Consider the following 18,477-nt stretch of genomic DNA (forward strand, 5'->3'; position numbering starts at 1 on the left):
ATATTTGTCATGGCATATTTGTCATGCATAGTATTTGCATTAGGTTGATTTATACTGGAAATTGTTTTTTGAAACCTGTTTCCTCCTATGATAGTTTTTGGTATTAGTTACTTGGCTGTTGTTTTTCCTCATAAATTTGGAACTGAAAGTCACCTCAGATGACATATAATCCCACTTATGCTATGGACTAAGAAACTGAGGCCCAGGGAAGGAAAGGAGTAAGCATTAGATGAGGAATGTGAGCAAACATTCTCGCCTTTATTTCTAGTGTAGCAGGCTTCACTTCTTTTAGTTACCTTTTTCTATTAGGAATATTGACTAAATAGCAAAAGTAGTTTTTGAACATTAATTCATTACACCTTTTAAGAGGCCACCAAACTTGGAAATCTGCCATTGAGATCAAATTTTTATTTCCTGAAATTTCACCCATAGACCTAGTGAGATACCTTATAGCTACAGGAAGGATATTTACATTGAATAGAGAGAAATTTGATTAATGAGAAGAATTATTTGCTTGCTTCATTGGCCTTTTTGTAGGCATGGCTTTAAAACTATTGCCCTTTTAGGTCAAATTCCAGATTAGATTTTGGGCACAAGTCAATGAATATTTAACAAAGGAGTTTTACTTTGCTCTAACATTGCTGGGATATAGCCCCTCTCATCTCCATCTGCAAACGTGTCTGATCAGGCAGTCATCATGGTATAGTGACTTACCCAACAAGTCTGAAAGGTACAAAGTCCTTATGGCTTGGGCTTTTTATTGGCCCTAGGCCAAGAAGCTGTGTCAGGATTCATGGAGGGGGAGGAAGCTTCACCAGAGAAGCCACCAGGGAAACTGGGGCTGAAGGAAGTTGTGTGGGGAGGAAACTATCAGCTAAGGGGAGCTGAGTCAGGAAATTGCTGTGCTATCACATACCAACTCTTAGAGTCAAGGTCCTAATTAACCTTGTATATGACTTTCCACTATTTAATAACTAGACAGTCTTCTTGTTATAGGTAGGTTGGAAAAGAGGAGAAGAGAGGGAAAAAAAAAACTATTGTGCTGTAAGAAATGGTGAGCAGGCAAATTTCAGAGAAACCTGGAAGGACTTGCATGAACTGATGATGAGTGAGATGAGCAGAACCAGAAGAACATTATACACAGTATCATCAACACTATGTGTTGACCAACTGTGATAGATTAGATTCTTCTCACCAATCCAATGGAACAACAATGTTCCAAAGGACTCATGATGGAAAAGGCTCTCCAAATCCAGAAAAAAAAGAACTGTGGAATATGGATGCTGATTGAACCATACTATTTCTTTTATTTTTGTTTTTGGTGCTGTTGTTTTTTTCTTTTTTGAGGTTTTTCCTTTTTGCTCTGATTCTTCCTTTATAATATGACTAATGCAGAAATATATTTAATGTTATTGTACATATATAACCTATATCAGATTACTTGCTGTCTTGGGGAGGTGGGGAGGGAGAAAAATGTGAAACTAGAAATCTTATAAAAACAAATGTTGAAAACTATCTCTACATGTAACTGGAAAATGATAAAATACTTTTATAATAAAAAAGAACCTTAAAAAAACTAATGGAAGAATAAAAACCCCAGAAGTCCTAAGCTTTTAGTTTCTCTTTCAGAAAGACTAAGGGTCAAGTTGCATAGTCTGGTCCACGTGATGAGTGATGCCACATCTTTGAGATCACAGTGGTGATGACAAACTAGAAAAGCATCAAGAACAACAGGGTTCCTGCATCAGGGTCATCTGTAGTAAGGTGGCAACCTGCCGAGGCCTTTTCTGTTCCACCAAAAGCCCAGTATTTCCTGGCCACCTGCTAAAACCTTCCCTTCCCTGAGACCTTCATCAGAGGAATGAAACAAAATCTTTTGCCCCTTTAGAGTCCTCTGTAGAAGGCCTGGTCTCTTCTTCCACAATGGCTAAAGGCTCGCTCTCACCTTCATTCAGTGACAGAGAATTAACCACAACTCAACTAAGGAGTCTCATTTCTTCCATGTAAACATATATCCACCATAATTAAATAGCAACAATTTCCTCTCACCTATGCTATTAGAAAGCAAGATGCCTCCCAACAATATTATTGCTTGGTCCCCCAAGATTTTCTGGGAAGGATTTCTTTGAACCATCCTCAAGAAATGGAACTCTGCCATTTGAGGGGTACCTACATTACTTCTCCAGGGTATATAGAACTATCTGAGAGGGGAAGAACCTTGAGTCTAAGGAAGGGTCCAAGAGAATCAGCCAGAATATTGTCCAAAAACAGTCCATTCTCACTGGGTAAATATTCCTGAAAACTGGATCCAAGTAAGGAAACCTTTCCCCTTTCTAGGGTAGCATAAATTTGTCACAAATATGGTTTCTGGGAGGGTGGACACCTGACTTAGGTGGTCAGATGCATAATGATGCAACTATTCATCAATAGGGGCAACCCTCTTACCTTGAGCTGGAAGGGTTTTTTTTAATTGCCCCATTGGGGCCAAGTTGAGGGTTGCTTGGGTCAGGTCTAAGTGCAAAGGATGATATGGGCCTGTGACCAACACAGCATGAATTTATCACCAAAATGTCCAAAATGACACTGGCCTCACTTTCCAAACTATTTACTATTTGTAATAGCTCCAATTTTTTTTTTTTTTTTAGCAACAAACATTTATTTTATTTTCCACTTACATGTAAGGGTAGTTTTCAACATTCATTTTCTTTCTTTCTTTCTTTTTTTTTTTTGCAGAGCAATGAGGGTTAAGTGACTTGCCCAGGGTCACACAGCTAGTAAGTGTCAAGTGTCTGAGGCTGGCTTTGAACTTGTGTCCTCCTGAATCCAGAGCTAGTGCTTTATCCACTGCACCACCTAGCTGCCCCATAACATTCATTTTCATAAGATTTAGAGTTCAAATTAGTTTTTTAGCATATGTTTCCAGTGGGTGCAGACATGACCCATAAACAACTATGCAATGGGAGGTATTCACATCAGCAAAATAGAAAGCATTATGAAAAGTAAAATACATATTTTGATTATAATAAATTTAAAAAAGTTTTTGCACAAACAAAACCAAGCAACCAAGATTAGAAGGAAAGGAGAAAGCTGGGAAACAATTTTTAATGCATTACCATCCCTATTTTCCCATATCCTGTCAATCATAATTTTCCTTTTCTGTCATATTAGCCAATCTGAGGTGGTACCTGAGTTGTTTTAATTTGCATTTCTCTAATCAAAAGTGATTTAGAGCATTTCTTCATTTGACTATAGATAGCTTTGATTTCTTCATCTGAAAACTGCCTGTTCATATCCTTTGACCATTTTTCAATTGGAGAATGGCTTATATTCTTATAGATTTAATTTAGTTCTCTATATATTTGAAAAATCAGGCTTTTGTCAGAGATACTTGCTATAAAGATTATTTTTTTAATTTAGAATTTTGTTTTCCCCCAATTACATGTAAAAAATTTAACATCCATTTTAAAAACTTTGTTTTCCAAATTCTCATTCTCTCTCCCTGCCCACCCCCTCCCCCAAGAATGCAAACTGACAGATCTATGGAGAGGGGAAGATTGTATGGCCAAACAAGAGATAGACAACATTATGAAATACAATTTCATTACAATCTTTACAGCAGGGGTGGAGGCAAGATGGTGGAGGAAAGGCAGTGACTTACCTGAGCTCTCTCCAAGATGCTTCCAAATACCTTAAAACTAAGGGGGTGAGAGAGTAATGCACCTGGAGAAAGGGAAAGGGAGAGGTGGAATGGAGTAAAGTATCTCAAATAAAAGCAGCAAGAAAAAGCTTATACAGTGGAGGGGAAGATGGGAAAGGTGCTGGGGAGTAAGTGAACCTTACTCTCCTCAGAACTGGCTCAAAGAGGAAATAGCATAAACACTCAATTGGTATAGTAATCTATCTTACCCTGCAGGAAAGTAGGAGGAAAAGGGAATAAGGGGGGAGGGGAGGTGATAGAAGGGAGAACAAATTGGAGGAGGGGGCAGTCAGAAGTAAAACACTTTTGAGGAGGTAAAGGGTGAAAGGACATAGAGAATAGAATAAATGACATGGGGAGGGAAGTAGGATAGAGGGAAATTCAGTTAGCAATTGTAACTGTGGAAAAATTTTGAAGCAAGTTTGGCTGATAAAGGCCTCATTTCTTAATGTGGAAATGTTTTGCATGACTACACATGACTATAGCTCCTGGTTAGGTAATTGCTGTTCTTGTTCAGTCATTCAGTCATGGCTTACTCTTTGGGGCTCCATAGATCATAGCATGAGAATACTATACATAGTGTTTTCTCAGCAAAGACACTAGAGTGGTTTCTCATTTCCTTCTCCAGTGGATTAAGGCAAAGAGAGGTTAAATGATTCACCTGGATTTCAACTCAGGTCTTCCTGACTCCATGCACAGTACTCTATGCACTGAGCCACCTAGCTGCCTCAATAAGATAATTAGCTCAACTAAAAGCAAATCATCACATTCCCTGCTAATGATCGTCTTAGAGAATTGTCTGAGGCACTAAGGTCACAGAGTCCTGAGAGTCTGTGACCAGGGTCACAAAGACAATGTGTTACAGATCAGCTCAAATCCGGGTCTTCTTAACTGTGAGTTCACTTCTCTAGATTCACTATGCTATGGCTGCCTTGGACAGATAAATATTATCAAGAGAAACAAATTCATACACTGGTCTCGGTCTCTTTTCTTAGCTGTAGTCTAACAACTCTACCAAGAACATTCTTCATTGTTAGTCTTCTGTATTTGTGACTGGTCACTATATTAATTAGAGTTGTCTTTGAAAGTGGTTTTCCTTTCCAATACTATAGTCACTACACAAATTGTTCTGGTTCTACACACTCTATTCTACATCAGTTAATTCAAGTCTTCCAATGTTTCTCTGATTATATCCATTTCATTTTTTAATGAAACAATAATATTCTATTACATCCATATTACAGGTCATGTCTAAAATGTTTGTTTCAAGGGATGACTTCTATTTTCTTGAAAAGGAAAGGTTGTTTTTTTTTTTTTTGGGGTGGGGAGAGCATACAGTGGGGGAGTAGAGATACTGATGGAACAAAAAGAAATAAAGGAAGAAAAGTATTAGTAAAATATTTAACAAATACACTGAAGAAAGTTAAAGAAAAATCAGAAGGATGAAGTCAAGGCAGTATTGATACTATACTGCCCAATTTTATACATAGTTTCTAAAAAGCTGCAAGTAAGAGAGATCCACAGTTTCATATACCAGTCTCTGTTTTTTCTTTGTATATGGAAATTTCCATATTTGTTGATATTTTTCAAGATCATAATACAAAAAGATTTTTTTAAAAAAGCTATATCATTTAAAGGAGGTATTCATCATAGGTAAGTTTGTGTTATAGTAAATAAAATGAGTGGCCCCTTAGGAAATATGGCCCATATGCTTAACTGCTAATTCTTATGGGCATTGAAGCTGGATTGATTGGTTAAATATATGCATCTTTTATCACAATGAACCCAGCATATTCATTAAAATGGTAATTTACATTTATATAGTGATTTTAATTGTGTAGCCTATTTTGCATACCATATCTCTTTTTTTTTTTTTTTTTTTTTTTTTTTTTTTTGTGTGGCAATTGGGGTTAAGTGACTTGCCCAGGGTCACACAGCTAGTAAGTGTTAAGTGTCTGAGGCCGGATTTGAACTCAGGTACTCCTGACTCCAAGGCCGGTGCTCTATCCACTGACCCACCTAGCTGCCCCTTACCATATCTCTTTAAAGTCTCCTAACCCTGTATAGTTAAGTCCTACAGATGTTATCCTCATTTTATAGAGGAGGAAATTGAAGCTGAGCTACTTTAGGTGACCTGCCCCTTCACACATGGCCTTCTTTTTATAGGTCCATAAATTACAGAGGAGTACATGTCTCTACCTTTTTTCCCCCCTTTGCTGCCTGAGTATAAATCCCCACCCACCTACCACCTACCACCCCAAACCCTTGGGGGAAACTAATCTCACTACAAATAATTAAAAAAAAGACTCTTTACTTCTATAAAAAAAAAGGGTCATCTCAATCATGGCTAGACTCCTGCATTCTATATTGAGTCTCAAAGGAGGAAGACCAACTCTCTTCATCATTTCCATGATTCCTCACCCCAAAAAATGTTGGCCTCTTCTTCAGTTGAGTATTTAAATATCTTTAAGCTCTTTGCCTTAAAAATAAAAACTTTATATTTATTCATATTTTCTCAGTTATGTCTTTATTTTTAACATTTCAATTTATTATTTATTTTTAACACTTTTTTCTTTTTAAATTTTGAATTCCAAATTTGCTACCTCCCTCCCACTCCCTTCCACACCTACTGAGAAGGCAAGCAATATGATATCAATTATACAAGTGACATCATGCAAGACATTTCCATATTAGTCATATTACAAAAAAAAGGCAAGAAAAATAAAGTGAGGAAATTATACTTTAATTTGCACTCAGAATTCACTAGTTCTCTCTCTGGAGGTGGATAGCATTTTTATTTTTTCATATGGCCTTTGGAATTATTTTAGATCATTATATTATCAGAGTAGCCAAGTCATTCAGAGTGGATCAACATTATAACATTGCTGTTACTGTGCACAATGATCTCCCAGTTCTTTTTACTTTAATTTGTATCAGTTCATATCTTGATATCCTGGTCTGCACTCTGGTCTTTACCCAGAAAGGGTCCTTGCTCCACAGCAACCACAAGTGGTAGCATTCCTCTTTGTCCCTTTTCCCTTGTCACTTGCCACAAGCTCTCCACCTTGGAATTGTGATCCAGAACCTGTGTATGTGCAATAATGTTGCCAGTTAGTGCCAGTTGTACCTGGTGCCAGCTAAAGGTTCCCTATAATCTCTTTCTGACCAGTTTTCTGACCCCCTTGTATTTCTGGGCTGAGAGCTCCTGCAGCTACTGCTTCTGTGTCTGATATTGTCCCTGTTGTGGGTTTCAGACAAGCCTCTACCTTAGTGATACATTCTTCTCTTGCTGACTTCTTATGCCATAAAAATGTCTCACCCCAATGTTTTATTTATTTTTGTCTCTCCAAAATTTGATTTGAGACATTATTTTAATGTTGTTTGGAGGGGTATGTTGGGAGAGTTTAGTTGGGTGGATGCCTCTAATCTATCATCTTGGCTCCACAGATTAGTTATGTATCTTAAAAAACAATTTTGCTGATTTAGTTTAGAATTTAATGGGTGGGTTGAATTCTCCACAAGTGGTTAAACAAGATAGGTGAGGTGGAAACAACTCAGTCCTTGGAATGAGAAGAATTTGCCCTAGTCATTGAGCAAGATGCTTAATATTTTTGGACCTTAATTTCCTCATGTAATAATTGATGATATTGGACATTTAAGATCCCTTCTGACCCCAAAATTCTGTGGGAAGAGATGAACTTCTGGTATGGGGAACAGTATAGGAGAATGAAGAGGATTGATGTCAATAGCAGTTGGTGTTTTTTTCTCTTCTAAATTTAAGTAAATTAAGTAAATTAATGAAGTGGTTACAGTCATCTTTGAAGATAGAGTTAGAAATAGTCAGGTAGCTTTAAAAGAATAACTGTTACAAAAATATTATATTCCTTTTATTCTTCTAGGTCATTAGGAATTCTCCAAATATTTTAGATTGCCTGATGCTGTTCCTGTTGAAACCAAAATGGCTTTGAATCCAGTAAGTTGTTGATTATTACCTTTTAAGTTATTTGTTCTTTAATGACGTCTATCAATTCCTTTGGTAACATGGTCCATGTTTTAAAAATCTATTACTTTAACAATGAACAAACGTATATACATTTTCTAGTTTTCTCAATAATTTTCCATGTTAGAGGTGAGTCCAAGGAGTGAGTAGTGGTATAGAGACTAGCTTCGCAGGAACTTGTTTTCTCAGAACTATAAAGTGATGATGCCTATGGCCATGGTCTATGATGTGATATCCTGGTATTCATTGTATACATTGTCATCATATTACCATTTACTATTTTGTTTGGGGAATAGAGATTAGAGGAGGAAGAATGGTAGAAAAAAGAAGGGGGAAGAAGTTTGGGAAGGATGGGTCAAGAGAAAATATGAGGGGGGTGTGTGGGTGTGTGGATGTGACTTGACTTCCTTTATGTATAGAAAAAGAAAGAAAACTAATAAGAAACTATTCTATAGCCACACATTTCTTCCTTATTGAACTGGGGAAGTCACACCTTCCTTGTTGAACTATGAGATACTGCTTTTCACCTCTGAAATTCCCTTCTTTCCAATCCATTGTAACAATATATAAAATGACTGACACTAATTCCCCAGTCTCTTCTATTTATATACCTAGGAACGAGTCATTGTATTTGTTTTTCTCCTTTAAATTTAAAAATACATCTTGCTGTTTAATAGGATACATACCCCTTTCTATTATTTTTTTCAGTATAGTTTTAGATCACCTTGTTTTCTACAACCCTATATTTGTGTTGGATAGACTTATTTTTAATATCATGTTCTCAAATAGCTTCAGTGCAGGTTTAAAAAAATGTTTACAAGCTTTCTTTTTTTATTGTCTCTGTTCCCTTTTGCTCCTACTATGTCACCATTAAGATTAAGGATTACATATGGCTTTCTTTATTTTTCTGATACTCTCTTTATAGTTCCACTCTTTGCACTATAGAGAGATTTATTGGTAAGTTACTGGAAGAGCAGTTAATACTAGTCAGCCAATACATACTTATTACTTTAATAGGAATGTTCCTTTGGAGGTAAAAGTGCAAATACTTTTTTAATTATTAAGCTGCCATGGCATGTGAGCATGACCGGCCTTTTAGAGTGCATGCTAAAAAGATGCATAATTATGATAGCTAAAATTTATATACAACATTAAAATGCACAGCATTTTACTTGTTATCTCATTTGATCTTTACAACAAACATGTGAAGTGGGTATTATTATTATTACCATTTTGTATGTAATACCCCCATTTTATATATAACATCATTTATGTGATATTTGTTGAAACTTACAAAAGTTGCATGAAAATGAATTTTACTAATGAAATGATCATATTTTGTCAATGTTTCAATTTTTAAATGACAGACATTAACAAAAATACAGAGGATTATATGATAAAATAATTTATAATTTAATCTTTTTATAACAAATATATTAATTCATACAAACATTTGAAAGCATACTATGTGTAAAGCACCTTCTTTCTGTTACATTTTTTTTTTTGCAGAGCAATTGGGGTTAAGTGACTTGCCCAGGGTCACACAGCTAGTAAGTGTCAAGTGTCTGAGGTCGGATTTGAACTCAGATCCTCCTTACTCCAGGGCTGGTAGTCTATCTATCCAGGGCTAGTGCTCTATCTATCTTTCTGTTATATGAATGTTTTATGGTATTTTCTCTTTGTTCAGTTTTTTTTGTGTGTATATGTGTACCTTTCCGGTTTTGTTGAGTGAGAGATTTGAAGGGAGCCAGGCTTCTTACATACCCCACCAGAAACATTAATATGAATAGTAAAATGTAGGAAAATGGCTTTTAAAAAGAAAATAGAAACCAATAAATAGAAAATGAGCAAAAAGCAAAGCAAAGTGCTGCTACAGGAATATCTAAAACTGGTAAAGTGTTTGTGGCAATGCAAATGGGAAAAAATCCCAAATTTTCCTGTAGGATAATCTTATAAATTATGTAAAGAAATTAAGCAAGAATTAACACTGGTAAAAGAAGTATAATAGGAGAGAAAATAAGACTTCAAATCAGCTTAATATCTAATGCTTTTTGTGCTCAATGCTGAGGTGAGAAAAAGTGAAGTTGCAGGGAAATATATGGGAAAGTATAGTTCTGGAGAAAGAAATGAGAGAGATCAAAAGTTGAATATTATATACAGGCTTCATGGTATTATGAAGACCTTATTTAAAAAAATTGTTAGGCACTGGACATTACAATTAAATTGACCATTTTTAAATAGATAGGAAAAAATTTTATGGAGGTGGAAGTTGTCCCTGGGTCAGCTGTTTGAACAGTCATATCATTAATTCATCAGAGTAAAGAGTAGAATTAATAATAAATAAGAAAGCATAGTAATGAGAAAAAAGAGAAATGGTACACAATTGACATTTAACATGGAATTATTAAAATATGTTATTGAAAATGGAAACATGGGAATCAGGCAACAGAAAAAACATCAACACTGACTGTAGTAATTTCAAAGAGAAGTTAAACTATTGGAAAAAAAATTGCTATGGTAAGTTGAAAATGCCTTAGGAAATATTTGACTTAGTTGCCAAATAGAAAGTGTTGGCTTGCAAAGGCAACAACAAGTTAGAGTGTATATTAATTTGTAAAGTCTTACAAAAAATAATAATTTAATATCTGTCTTAAGCCAGAGAGAAGCATTGGAGGATAAAACCAGTCTCCTGTCCCCCTCTTCCCCACCAAAAAAGTCTGGCAAGATATTTAAGAAAAGTCATCCCAATTACATTCAAGAATGAAAAAAGCTAAAGTACTACAAAAAGAAGAAAAATGGAAAGCACATGAAAAAATTGTTACAAAATTTGTTCTTTTCATAAAGAATAGCAGAACCCCCACACTTGAAGCCTACACATTATAATCCTCGAATTGTTTATTTCTCTGAAATAGAAATAGCATATAAGAGAACAATGATTGGAACAGTAGCAGGATTGGACCAAGTATATATACAGATCATCTCTGCTAGAGTTGTTGTTATCGTGAGGGCACTGAAGAATTGAGTATAAGGTAGGAAGAACATCGAGGAAATGGTTTAAAAGGAGGGGAAGGTAAAAGAGTGGAAAAGTGAAATTTATACTTTATTGATGCAAAAAAAGGTACTGAGAAAACAATAATCTCTATAACTTCTGTCTCTTCTCTAAAAACAAAAAATCATGTGAGAACCAGAATCTATACACAAATTGAGAGCATCCTTGATGAAGCTACCAGTAGGAAACAAGGAGGCCTCCATAGATGTTTAACAATGTATCATATTTATTTCAATCATAACTGACTGAAAAGTGTAGATAATATAAAATCCTATTGTGCTTACCATTTGTTGATTAGAAACAGATTTTTACTTGGCCTTATGGGCTCTTTTACAAGGTTACTACTATCCATATCTTAAGATCATTCAGGGCTCCTTGCAGTGTGTCATAGAATTAACCTTGTTTCATGGCCTGTTCATAATAACTATCAGATGTGGCATAAAACAGGGATACACACACACACACACACACACACACACACACACACACTCATGAAAAGTATTTTGTCATTGTGAAGAGGAAGGTCTAGCTTAGAATCTAAATTGAGGAGGGATTTTCAGTGGATAGTAAGACCATATAGATTTATCTCATGGCAGATTACATTGTGTTGACTGTATCATGCCCCAAGATATAATGTAATCATGCAAAGGAGTTTGGCCTGTCAATCCATATAGAAAAAAACCCAAGTTAGTGAGGTTTACTACCTAGATTTCAACATGCATCAGAATGGGCACCCTATAGAGATTGTCCAATAATATGTAAATCTAGGACAGATAATTGACATATACGTATGTAAGCTGTACTCACAATTTAAAACAAGTAGGAAAGTGAGCTGGATTGTCTTTTGGAAAATTATAGAACACTTTTTATTAACTTATTTTATTTTTCATTAACTTTTGTTGGAAACTGTAACAAATAAGGCTTATCTTTTTAATATAATTATTTTACCAGTATTACAGCAGGGCAGTAAGACCTAGAAGACCATTGCCTGTCAAGAAATAAAGTGAGCATCTTGTAGAGGGCAAAGGAAAGGCATTTAGGGCAAGCAGGGTGTAAAATGAACAATTCCACTGAGCTAGAGATGAGTTCTATTGGTCCCCTCATGATTACAGGAGGAATTGAAGAAGGCCTCCAGTATGTTTCATCCTTTAATGAATTAGGAAGGATATGAACGAGAGTTACACAGGATAGGTAGGCATACATGGTTTGCTATATGCATTATTAGAGTAAACTTGGATGAGATCAGAGATTCAAGTGAGTAAAGTAATCAGAGAATCAATGTAGAGTAGTAGACAGAGGGCCACTGTTATTGCCAGGAAAATGACGCCTTATTGACGCCCTATTGACTCTTTGGAATGAAAGGGTGGGTAAGTCAATTTCTCAGTGCTCCCAAGCAGTTCTCTGAAACTAAATTGCACATTTTTTCATTAGATAAATGGACAAAGCATATAAAAAGGTAGTTTCTTAAACTATCAATAACTATGTGAAATGCTTCAAATAACTTGTAATTGGAGAAATTCAAATTGAAGAAACTGAGTTTATATCTCACTACTAGAAGAATGGCAAAAATGAAAAAAAAAAAGCCCACAAATGAACACTGTTGGAATGGCTACAGAAAGGCATACTAATATAATGTTAGATAGCAGTATAGTGGGCTATGAATCTGGTAGGTGTGAGTTAACCTCCTCCGACTCACACAGTAGTCAATAGTTAGTAAATATTTATTAAACACCGAGCTAGGTATTGTGCCAATACCAAAGCAACACTAACTGGGACTGTTGCAAGGACATTGTGGTAAGTAAGGACATTGTGGTACAGACATGGGGCCAGTGGAGCTAACTTTGCTCCCAGGTGAATTGATTTAGGACCCAAATGTCAGTCCTTTGGGCAAGAGGAATATAAAAGCAGGTTTTAAGACCTTGGTGGAGAATTCCAGAGATGCCAGGAAATCTCTTTGCTGACTGATTTTTAAACCTTGTTTCTGGTGTTTCATTTGTTTTTGTCTCATGTATTGCTTCTAAACCACCTTGAGAATTACTTCTACTTGATGTTAATGGAATATAATTTTAATTAAAGTAACATTTCTTTCAACCTTGTCTTCTGAGTTTTCCATTGTACCAGATGCTGGATAGTGACTCAGGCAAGCTGTGAACTAATCTAGCTATTTAGGAAAGAAATCTGGAACCATGACCAAAAATTCACTAAAGGATGACTTTGATCCAGTGATACCACTAATACTCCAAGGAAATCAAAGGAAGAAGAGGACTCATTTGTACAAGAAGTTTATGGCAACTTTTCTTTTTTTAGGCACAAACATCAGAATCTAAGTAGTTCCCATCAATTAGGGAGTGGCTCAACAAATTATGGTAAATGAACATAAAGTTCTTTAAGAAATGATGAAATTAATGGGTTCAGAAAAATCTAAGAATTCCTGTTTGAACTGATACAGAATGAAACGAGCAAGCAGAAATAGAATAGATCGCATTATAATGTTATTAAGAAAACCATTTTGAAAAACTAACTTTTTAGTGTAGAGACTAACCATAATGCTAGAGTACTGATGATGAACTATATGATACCTACTTCTTGGCAGAAAGATGATGGAACAAAGATGCTAATAAGACTTATGTTTTTCTACATTGCCAATGTGAGAATCTCTTTTATTTGACTATGCATATTTTTGCAAGGTCTCTTTCCCTTCCATTTGGATGGGTGGTAGGGTGAGGGGGAATAGAGATGGGGCAGCAAAAAAAAAAAAAAAATAAAAGTGTGTCATTGAAGTAATCAAAATAAGAATAGGAAGCCCAGCAAAATTATAGATAACTAGAGAAACTTTGAAAATTACATTTTGAAATTATTTATTTTTCAAGTTTCAATATGTACATAATAAACATCTGCAGTTTCACTGCAGATTTTCATTTTCAGTCTTTTTTTTGGTTAAACTATGTATATGGAAATGCCCATTTTATTTTGTGCTTATTAAGTTCAGAATTTTAAGAAAAAGATTAAATTATAGACAATTTGATTGTCTGTATTGGTGGAAGGTGTTCTGGGAGTTCTCTTTACCAGTAAAATCACAAATGCAGACTCTTCTCCAACCTCCTGAAAAAAGAATAGAAAATTTAAAACCTAAATGAAAGAAGAACATATAAGAAGTAAATTTCTTGGAAGGAGCTTAAACAAGAATGAAAAGAAAACCTTTCTTCCCCAAATCAAGAAGAAATAATAAAGGACATTACTAGCATGGGGTTTAAATTTAAAAAAACTTGGAAAAATAATTAAAATCAACCGATAAAAGACATTACTAAATGTAGGAAATGCAGCTTTACTAGAAATACAGGATCAAAAAATCACTGAAATATTCAGAGAATTGGAAGATGTAGAATCATGTGACAGTCCTGGGAGATAGATCATAATGCCTCAATCTCAGGAATACTTCTCAAGATTACTAATATTCTAGAAAATTAAGGAAAAAGGGATTCTGAACAATATACCTCAAGAAATTATCAAAGAATACTTCATAAAGTTTATGTACACTTTTTTTGGTGGGACAATGAGGGTTAAGTGACTTGCCCAGGGTCACACAGCTAGTAAGTGTCAAGTGTTTGAGTCTGGATTTGAACCCAGGTCCTCCTGAATCCAGGGCTGGTGCTCCATTCACCGCACCACCTAGCTGCCCCACTTCATAGAGTTTAAATAACTAACAGAAAACAAATAGATTATTCCTTAGTTCCCTGACACATTATAATATTACTCCAAATGTTATAATTAGCAGTCAGGGAAAAATGTACACCAATTGCCTGAAGACAGAAATTACTTATTAGGTAATTGATTAAGGTTGTGGTAGATTTCTCAAAGAAAATAAAGGGATGATTGATGGACCATGTATACAAAATTTTCTACCCAGAACAGTTCTGGTTTCCTAAAGAATGAAAGGTATATATGTATACAACATGACCAAAATTGCTTAAATTTCCCTCATGTAAACAAAAGCAGCTATTGATTGCTGCAGTAGGCTGCTGATGAATCTGCCTGCCTTAAGTCTTTCCCCATACCAATTCTTTCTCCATTCAGTCACTAAGTTGTAAGTTGTCAGAATATGGGAGCAATAAAGAGGATCTAGTACTTTTGGGAAATGTATATATTTGTGAATCTTATCTCAGAGGAAGATAGGCAGGATGAGAAAGAAGAAAGAAGGAAATAGCGTGGTCCAATAAAAAGAATGCTGGGGGCAGCTAGGTGGCACAGTGGATAAAGCACTGGCCCTGGATTCAAGAGGATCTGAGTTCAAATCTGACCTCAGACACTTGACACTTACTAGCTGTGTGACCCTGGGCAAGTCACTTAACCCCAATTGCCTCACCAAAAACCAAAAAACCAACCAACCAAACAAACAAACAAAAAGAATGCTGGATTTGAAGTTAGAGAATGGAATTTGAATCCTAACTTTTCTTTTCTTTTCTTTTTTTTTTTAGTGAGGCAGTTGGGGTTAAGTGACTTGCCCAGGGTCACACAGCTAGTAAGTGTTAAGTGTCTGAGGGCGGATTTGAACTCAGGTCCTCCTGACTCCAGGGCCGGTGCTCTATTCACTGTGCCATCTAGCTGCCCCCTAACTTTTCTTAACACCTAAATTGACCTTAGGCAGATTACTTAAAAGCTATGAGTCTATTTATTGGCATGTTGGCAAAGGCAAAGGAAAGCTTGGATGTTGAAAGCCTTTGTATAATTGATATGAGGAATTATACAATTAATACTCCTTAAAAAGTAGAAGATAAAAGCCCAATTAGAGATCAATTAATAAGCATTTATTAAGCACTTCTTATTATTTTTGTTGTTTGTCCTTCATTCTTGAAGAGGACCATGACATCAGGGTGATGTCATAACTTGCAGTGAATCGGATTTATGTGAGGGAGGGGGGCTGTGCAGTCAGTCACCATCCTCACTCTCTCCTCCAGAGCCATCTGGGTCCAGTGACAAGACATATATCAGGATGACTGATGATGGTCCTGGATATTTAAGGCAATTGGGGGTTATGTGACTCACTCAGGGTCACACAGCTTGTGTCTGAGGTAAAATCTGAACTCGGGTCCTGCCAACTTTAAGGCTAGTGCTCTGACCACCACACCACCTAGCTGTTGACTGACTTGACCACCAGGCATTCTTCCAAGTGTTAGGGGTGTCAAAAACCAAAAGCAAAAAAACAGTCCCTCCTCACAGGAGCTTACATTTTTATTAGGGGAGACATCTCCCACTTAAATACATAAATAGGTACATGCAAAATACAGAGCAAGATGGTACTGGCACATAGGAGCAGCAAGAAAGACCTTAGAAAATACCCTCTGAGCTGAGCTTTGAAGGAAACCAGAGATTCTAGGAGGTAAAGATATAGAAGGAGAGTATTTCAGGCAAAAGGAGTAGCTGAGAATGGGCACAGAGAGGAAAGCAAGCAAGCAGGTTGTTATGGATGGACTGTAGGGTATGTGAAGAAGTGTAATCGGTAATAAAATTGAAAGATAGTGAGGGATCAGGTTGTAAAGTTCTTGGAATAGTGAGAGACTTGAGGCAGGGAAAATGAGTGAGGAGACTATTGTAGTAATCCAGACAAAATTAGATGAAAGCCTGAGCTATGGTGATGGGTGTGTGAGGAGTGGGGGGAGGGAAGAAGAGAGAGGAGAGAGAGACAGACAGACAGACAGACAGACAGACACAGAAATACAGAGACATACAGACTGAAAGCATGGTGATACTCTCAACATCAATAGGAACATTTGGAAGGGGGAAAAGGTGAGTCATGTTGGACTTGTTGAGTGTGAGATGCTTTCAAAAGGGGTTAGGTATATGGTGATACTAGACAACTTCCTTTAGCTATTATTCTAGTTTCACCACTTATCTCTTCTTTCCTGGAAGATTGTTAGGTAAACAGTCTTAAGAAGGAGCTTACCTTTCCCTGGGATATACAACTTGTAGGTAGACAAGTAAATATGATAGTCTGAAGAGGCAGAGAGCTCTATCAATGAGGAATATTATTTCTTGGACTTTTGTAATAGCTGCCTAATTCTGTCTTCCTTCTTTCCCCTTTTAAATCCATCCTTTGCTTAATGAACAAAATAATATTTTTAAGGCAGATATCTGATTGGTCCCTTCCTCTGTTTAAGAAATCCAGTTGACTCCCTATTGCCCCTAAGATAAAATGCAATCTCCTTAACCTAACAGTTGAGGGCCTTCACAATCTGGCTAACCTTTCCTCCCATTACATGCACATTATTCTGGCCAAACTGGGCTACCATCTTGACAATTCATTTCTTAGTTCAATATCTTTACAAAGATTGCAGTACAATCTTATCTTATCTCTGCCTCTCACAATCCTTATCTTCAAGAACTGGCTCAGATTCCACATCATGTTCTGTGAAGCTTTTCTAATCTACCTTGTCTGAATGTTCTCTCTCCCCCCTTTCCCCCCAGAGTACTTTATCTGGATATCTTTTGACCCTTTAACTTTGTTTCATGTCTTTCTTTGTACATCTTGTATACAGATATTTAAGCAAAGTCTGGAACTGTCATTTTTAATCCATTTATCACTATTACTGCTACTGCTACTACTACTATTACTACTTACTGTAGTAGTACTACTACTATTATTATTATTAGTTGTAGTTTTTCTTTCCTCCTCTTCTTCCTCCTCCTTCTTTCTTTTTTCTTCTCTTCCTCCTCCCCTCCCTCCAACCTCTTCCCCTTTCTTCTTTTCCTTCTCTTCATCTTCCGCCTCCTCTTCCAGAATTACCTCTACTAATATAGGTTGGGATGTGCTCTGTAATTCACAGTTTTTAAAGAATTACTTGGGGCATGGAAAGTTATTTATCCAGAGTCAAACCATCATTATAAGTCAAAGATGAGACTTGCCTCCAAATCCAGCTCTCCATTGGCTATGCCAAGTTGCCTTTTTAACCTTGCACTCAGTAGGTACTTAAATGTTAGCATAGGAGATAAGGTTGCTAAATGCCTTCCTGAAAGTTTGATGAAATCAAGTCATTATCAACCCACTTTTCTGTTTCTTCTTAAAGTGGAATCCATTGATCTAATATGATAATTAATATGAAAGAATCTGGTTACATCAATTTTACTGTATAGGATGGATGTTGCTTTTTTTGTTTTGTTGGAATTGGATATGATGGTTTAAAAAACTGTTTAGGACAATTAAGACATGTTTTTTTTTCTCCCTTCTCAATTATTTAGGGGCCACCAGCATTTGGACCATACTATGAAAACCATGGTTATCAACCGGAAAACTATCCTCCAGGACACCTTGTGAATGCTAATGCTTATGTACCTTACCCAGTTCCATATGGTCCTTCAGCAGTGCCACAGTACATCCCAAGAGTTCCTACTCATACTTCATCACCAGCAACAGTCTGTTTACAACCAAAATCTTCATCTGGGATAGTGTTTACGTCAAGTATGATCCATTTTACATTTTATTCCTAAATAAATATGCCATTTAGGAAGCTTTAGTTTATAGTCCTCCCCTATCCATCCAACCTTCTCTTACTATATTATTCCCCAACATGAACTCTCTCTAGATTCTACTATCCACACGGTTTTCCCTGTAAGACTCAGATTAAATCTGACTTTTTTTCATTGGCTTTCTTGAAATGATCATGCTAACCATGGCCTCCCTCAAAGCTAAACATTACAGCATTTATTTTCTAACTTCAAATGTTGCTTTACTTTTAC

The 18,477-nt window shown here is 36.2% G+C and overlaps 1 protein-coding gene across 1 annotated transcript in view; it reads left to right on the forward strand.

Moving 5' to 3' along the window:
* TMPRSS2 (transmembrane serine protease 2) overlaps positions 1–18,477 on the forward strand; it is a 115,304-nt gene that overhangs the window by 26,188 nt on the left and 70,639 nt on the right. The window contains exons 2-3 of the mRNA XM_043995711.1: positions 7,597–7,670; positions 17,980–18,199. Of these exons, the coding sequence (XP_043851646.1) occupies positions 7,656–7,670; positions 17,980–18,199 (235 nt within the window). The 5' untranslated portion in view covers positions 7,597–7,655. The remainder of the gene's footprint in view (positions 1–7,596; positions 7,671–17,979; positions 18,200–18,477) is intronic.

The sequence above is a fragment of the Dromiciops gliroides genome, chromosome 3 (assembly GCF_019393635.1).
Source record: "Dromiciops gliroides isolate mDroGli1 chromosome 3, mDroGli1.pri, whole genome shotgun sequence".
NCBI lineage: Eukaryota > Metazoa > Chordata > Mammalia > Microbiotheria > Microbiotheriidae > Dromiciops > Dromiciops gliroides.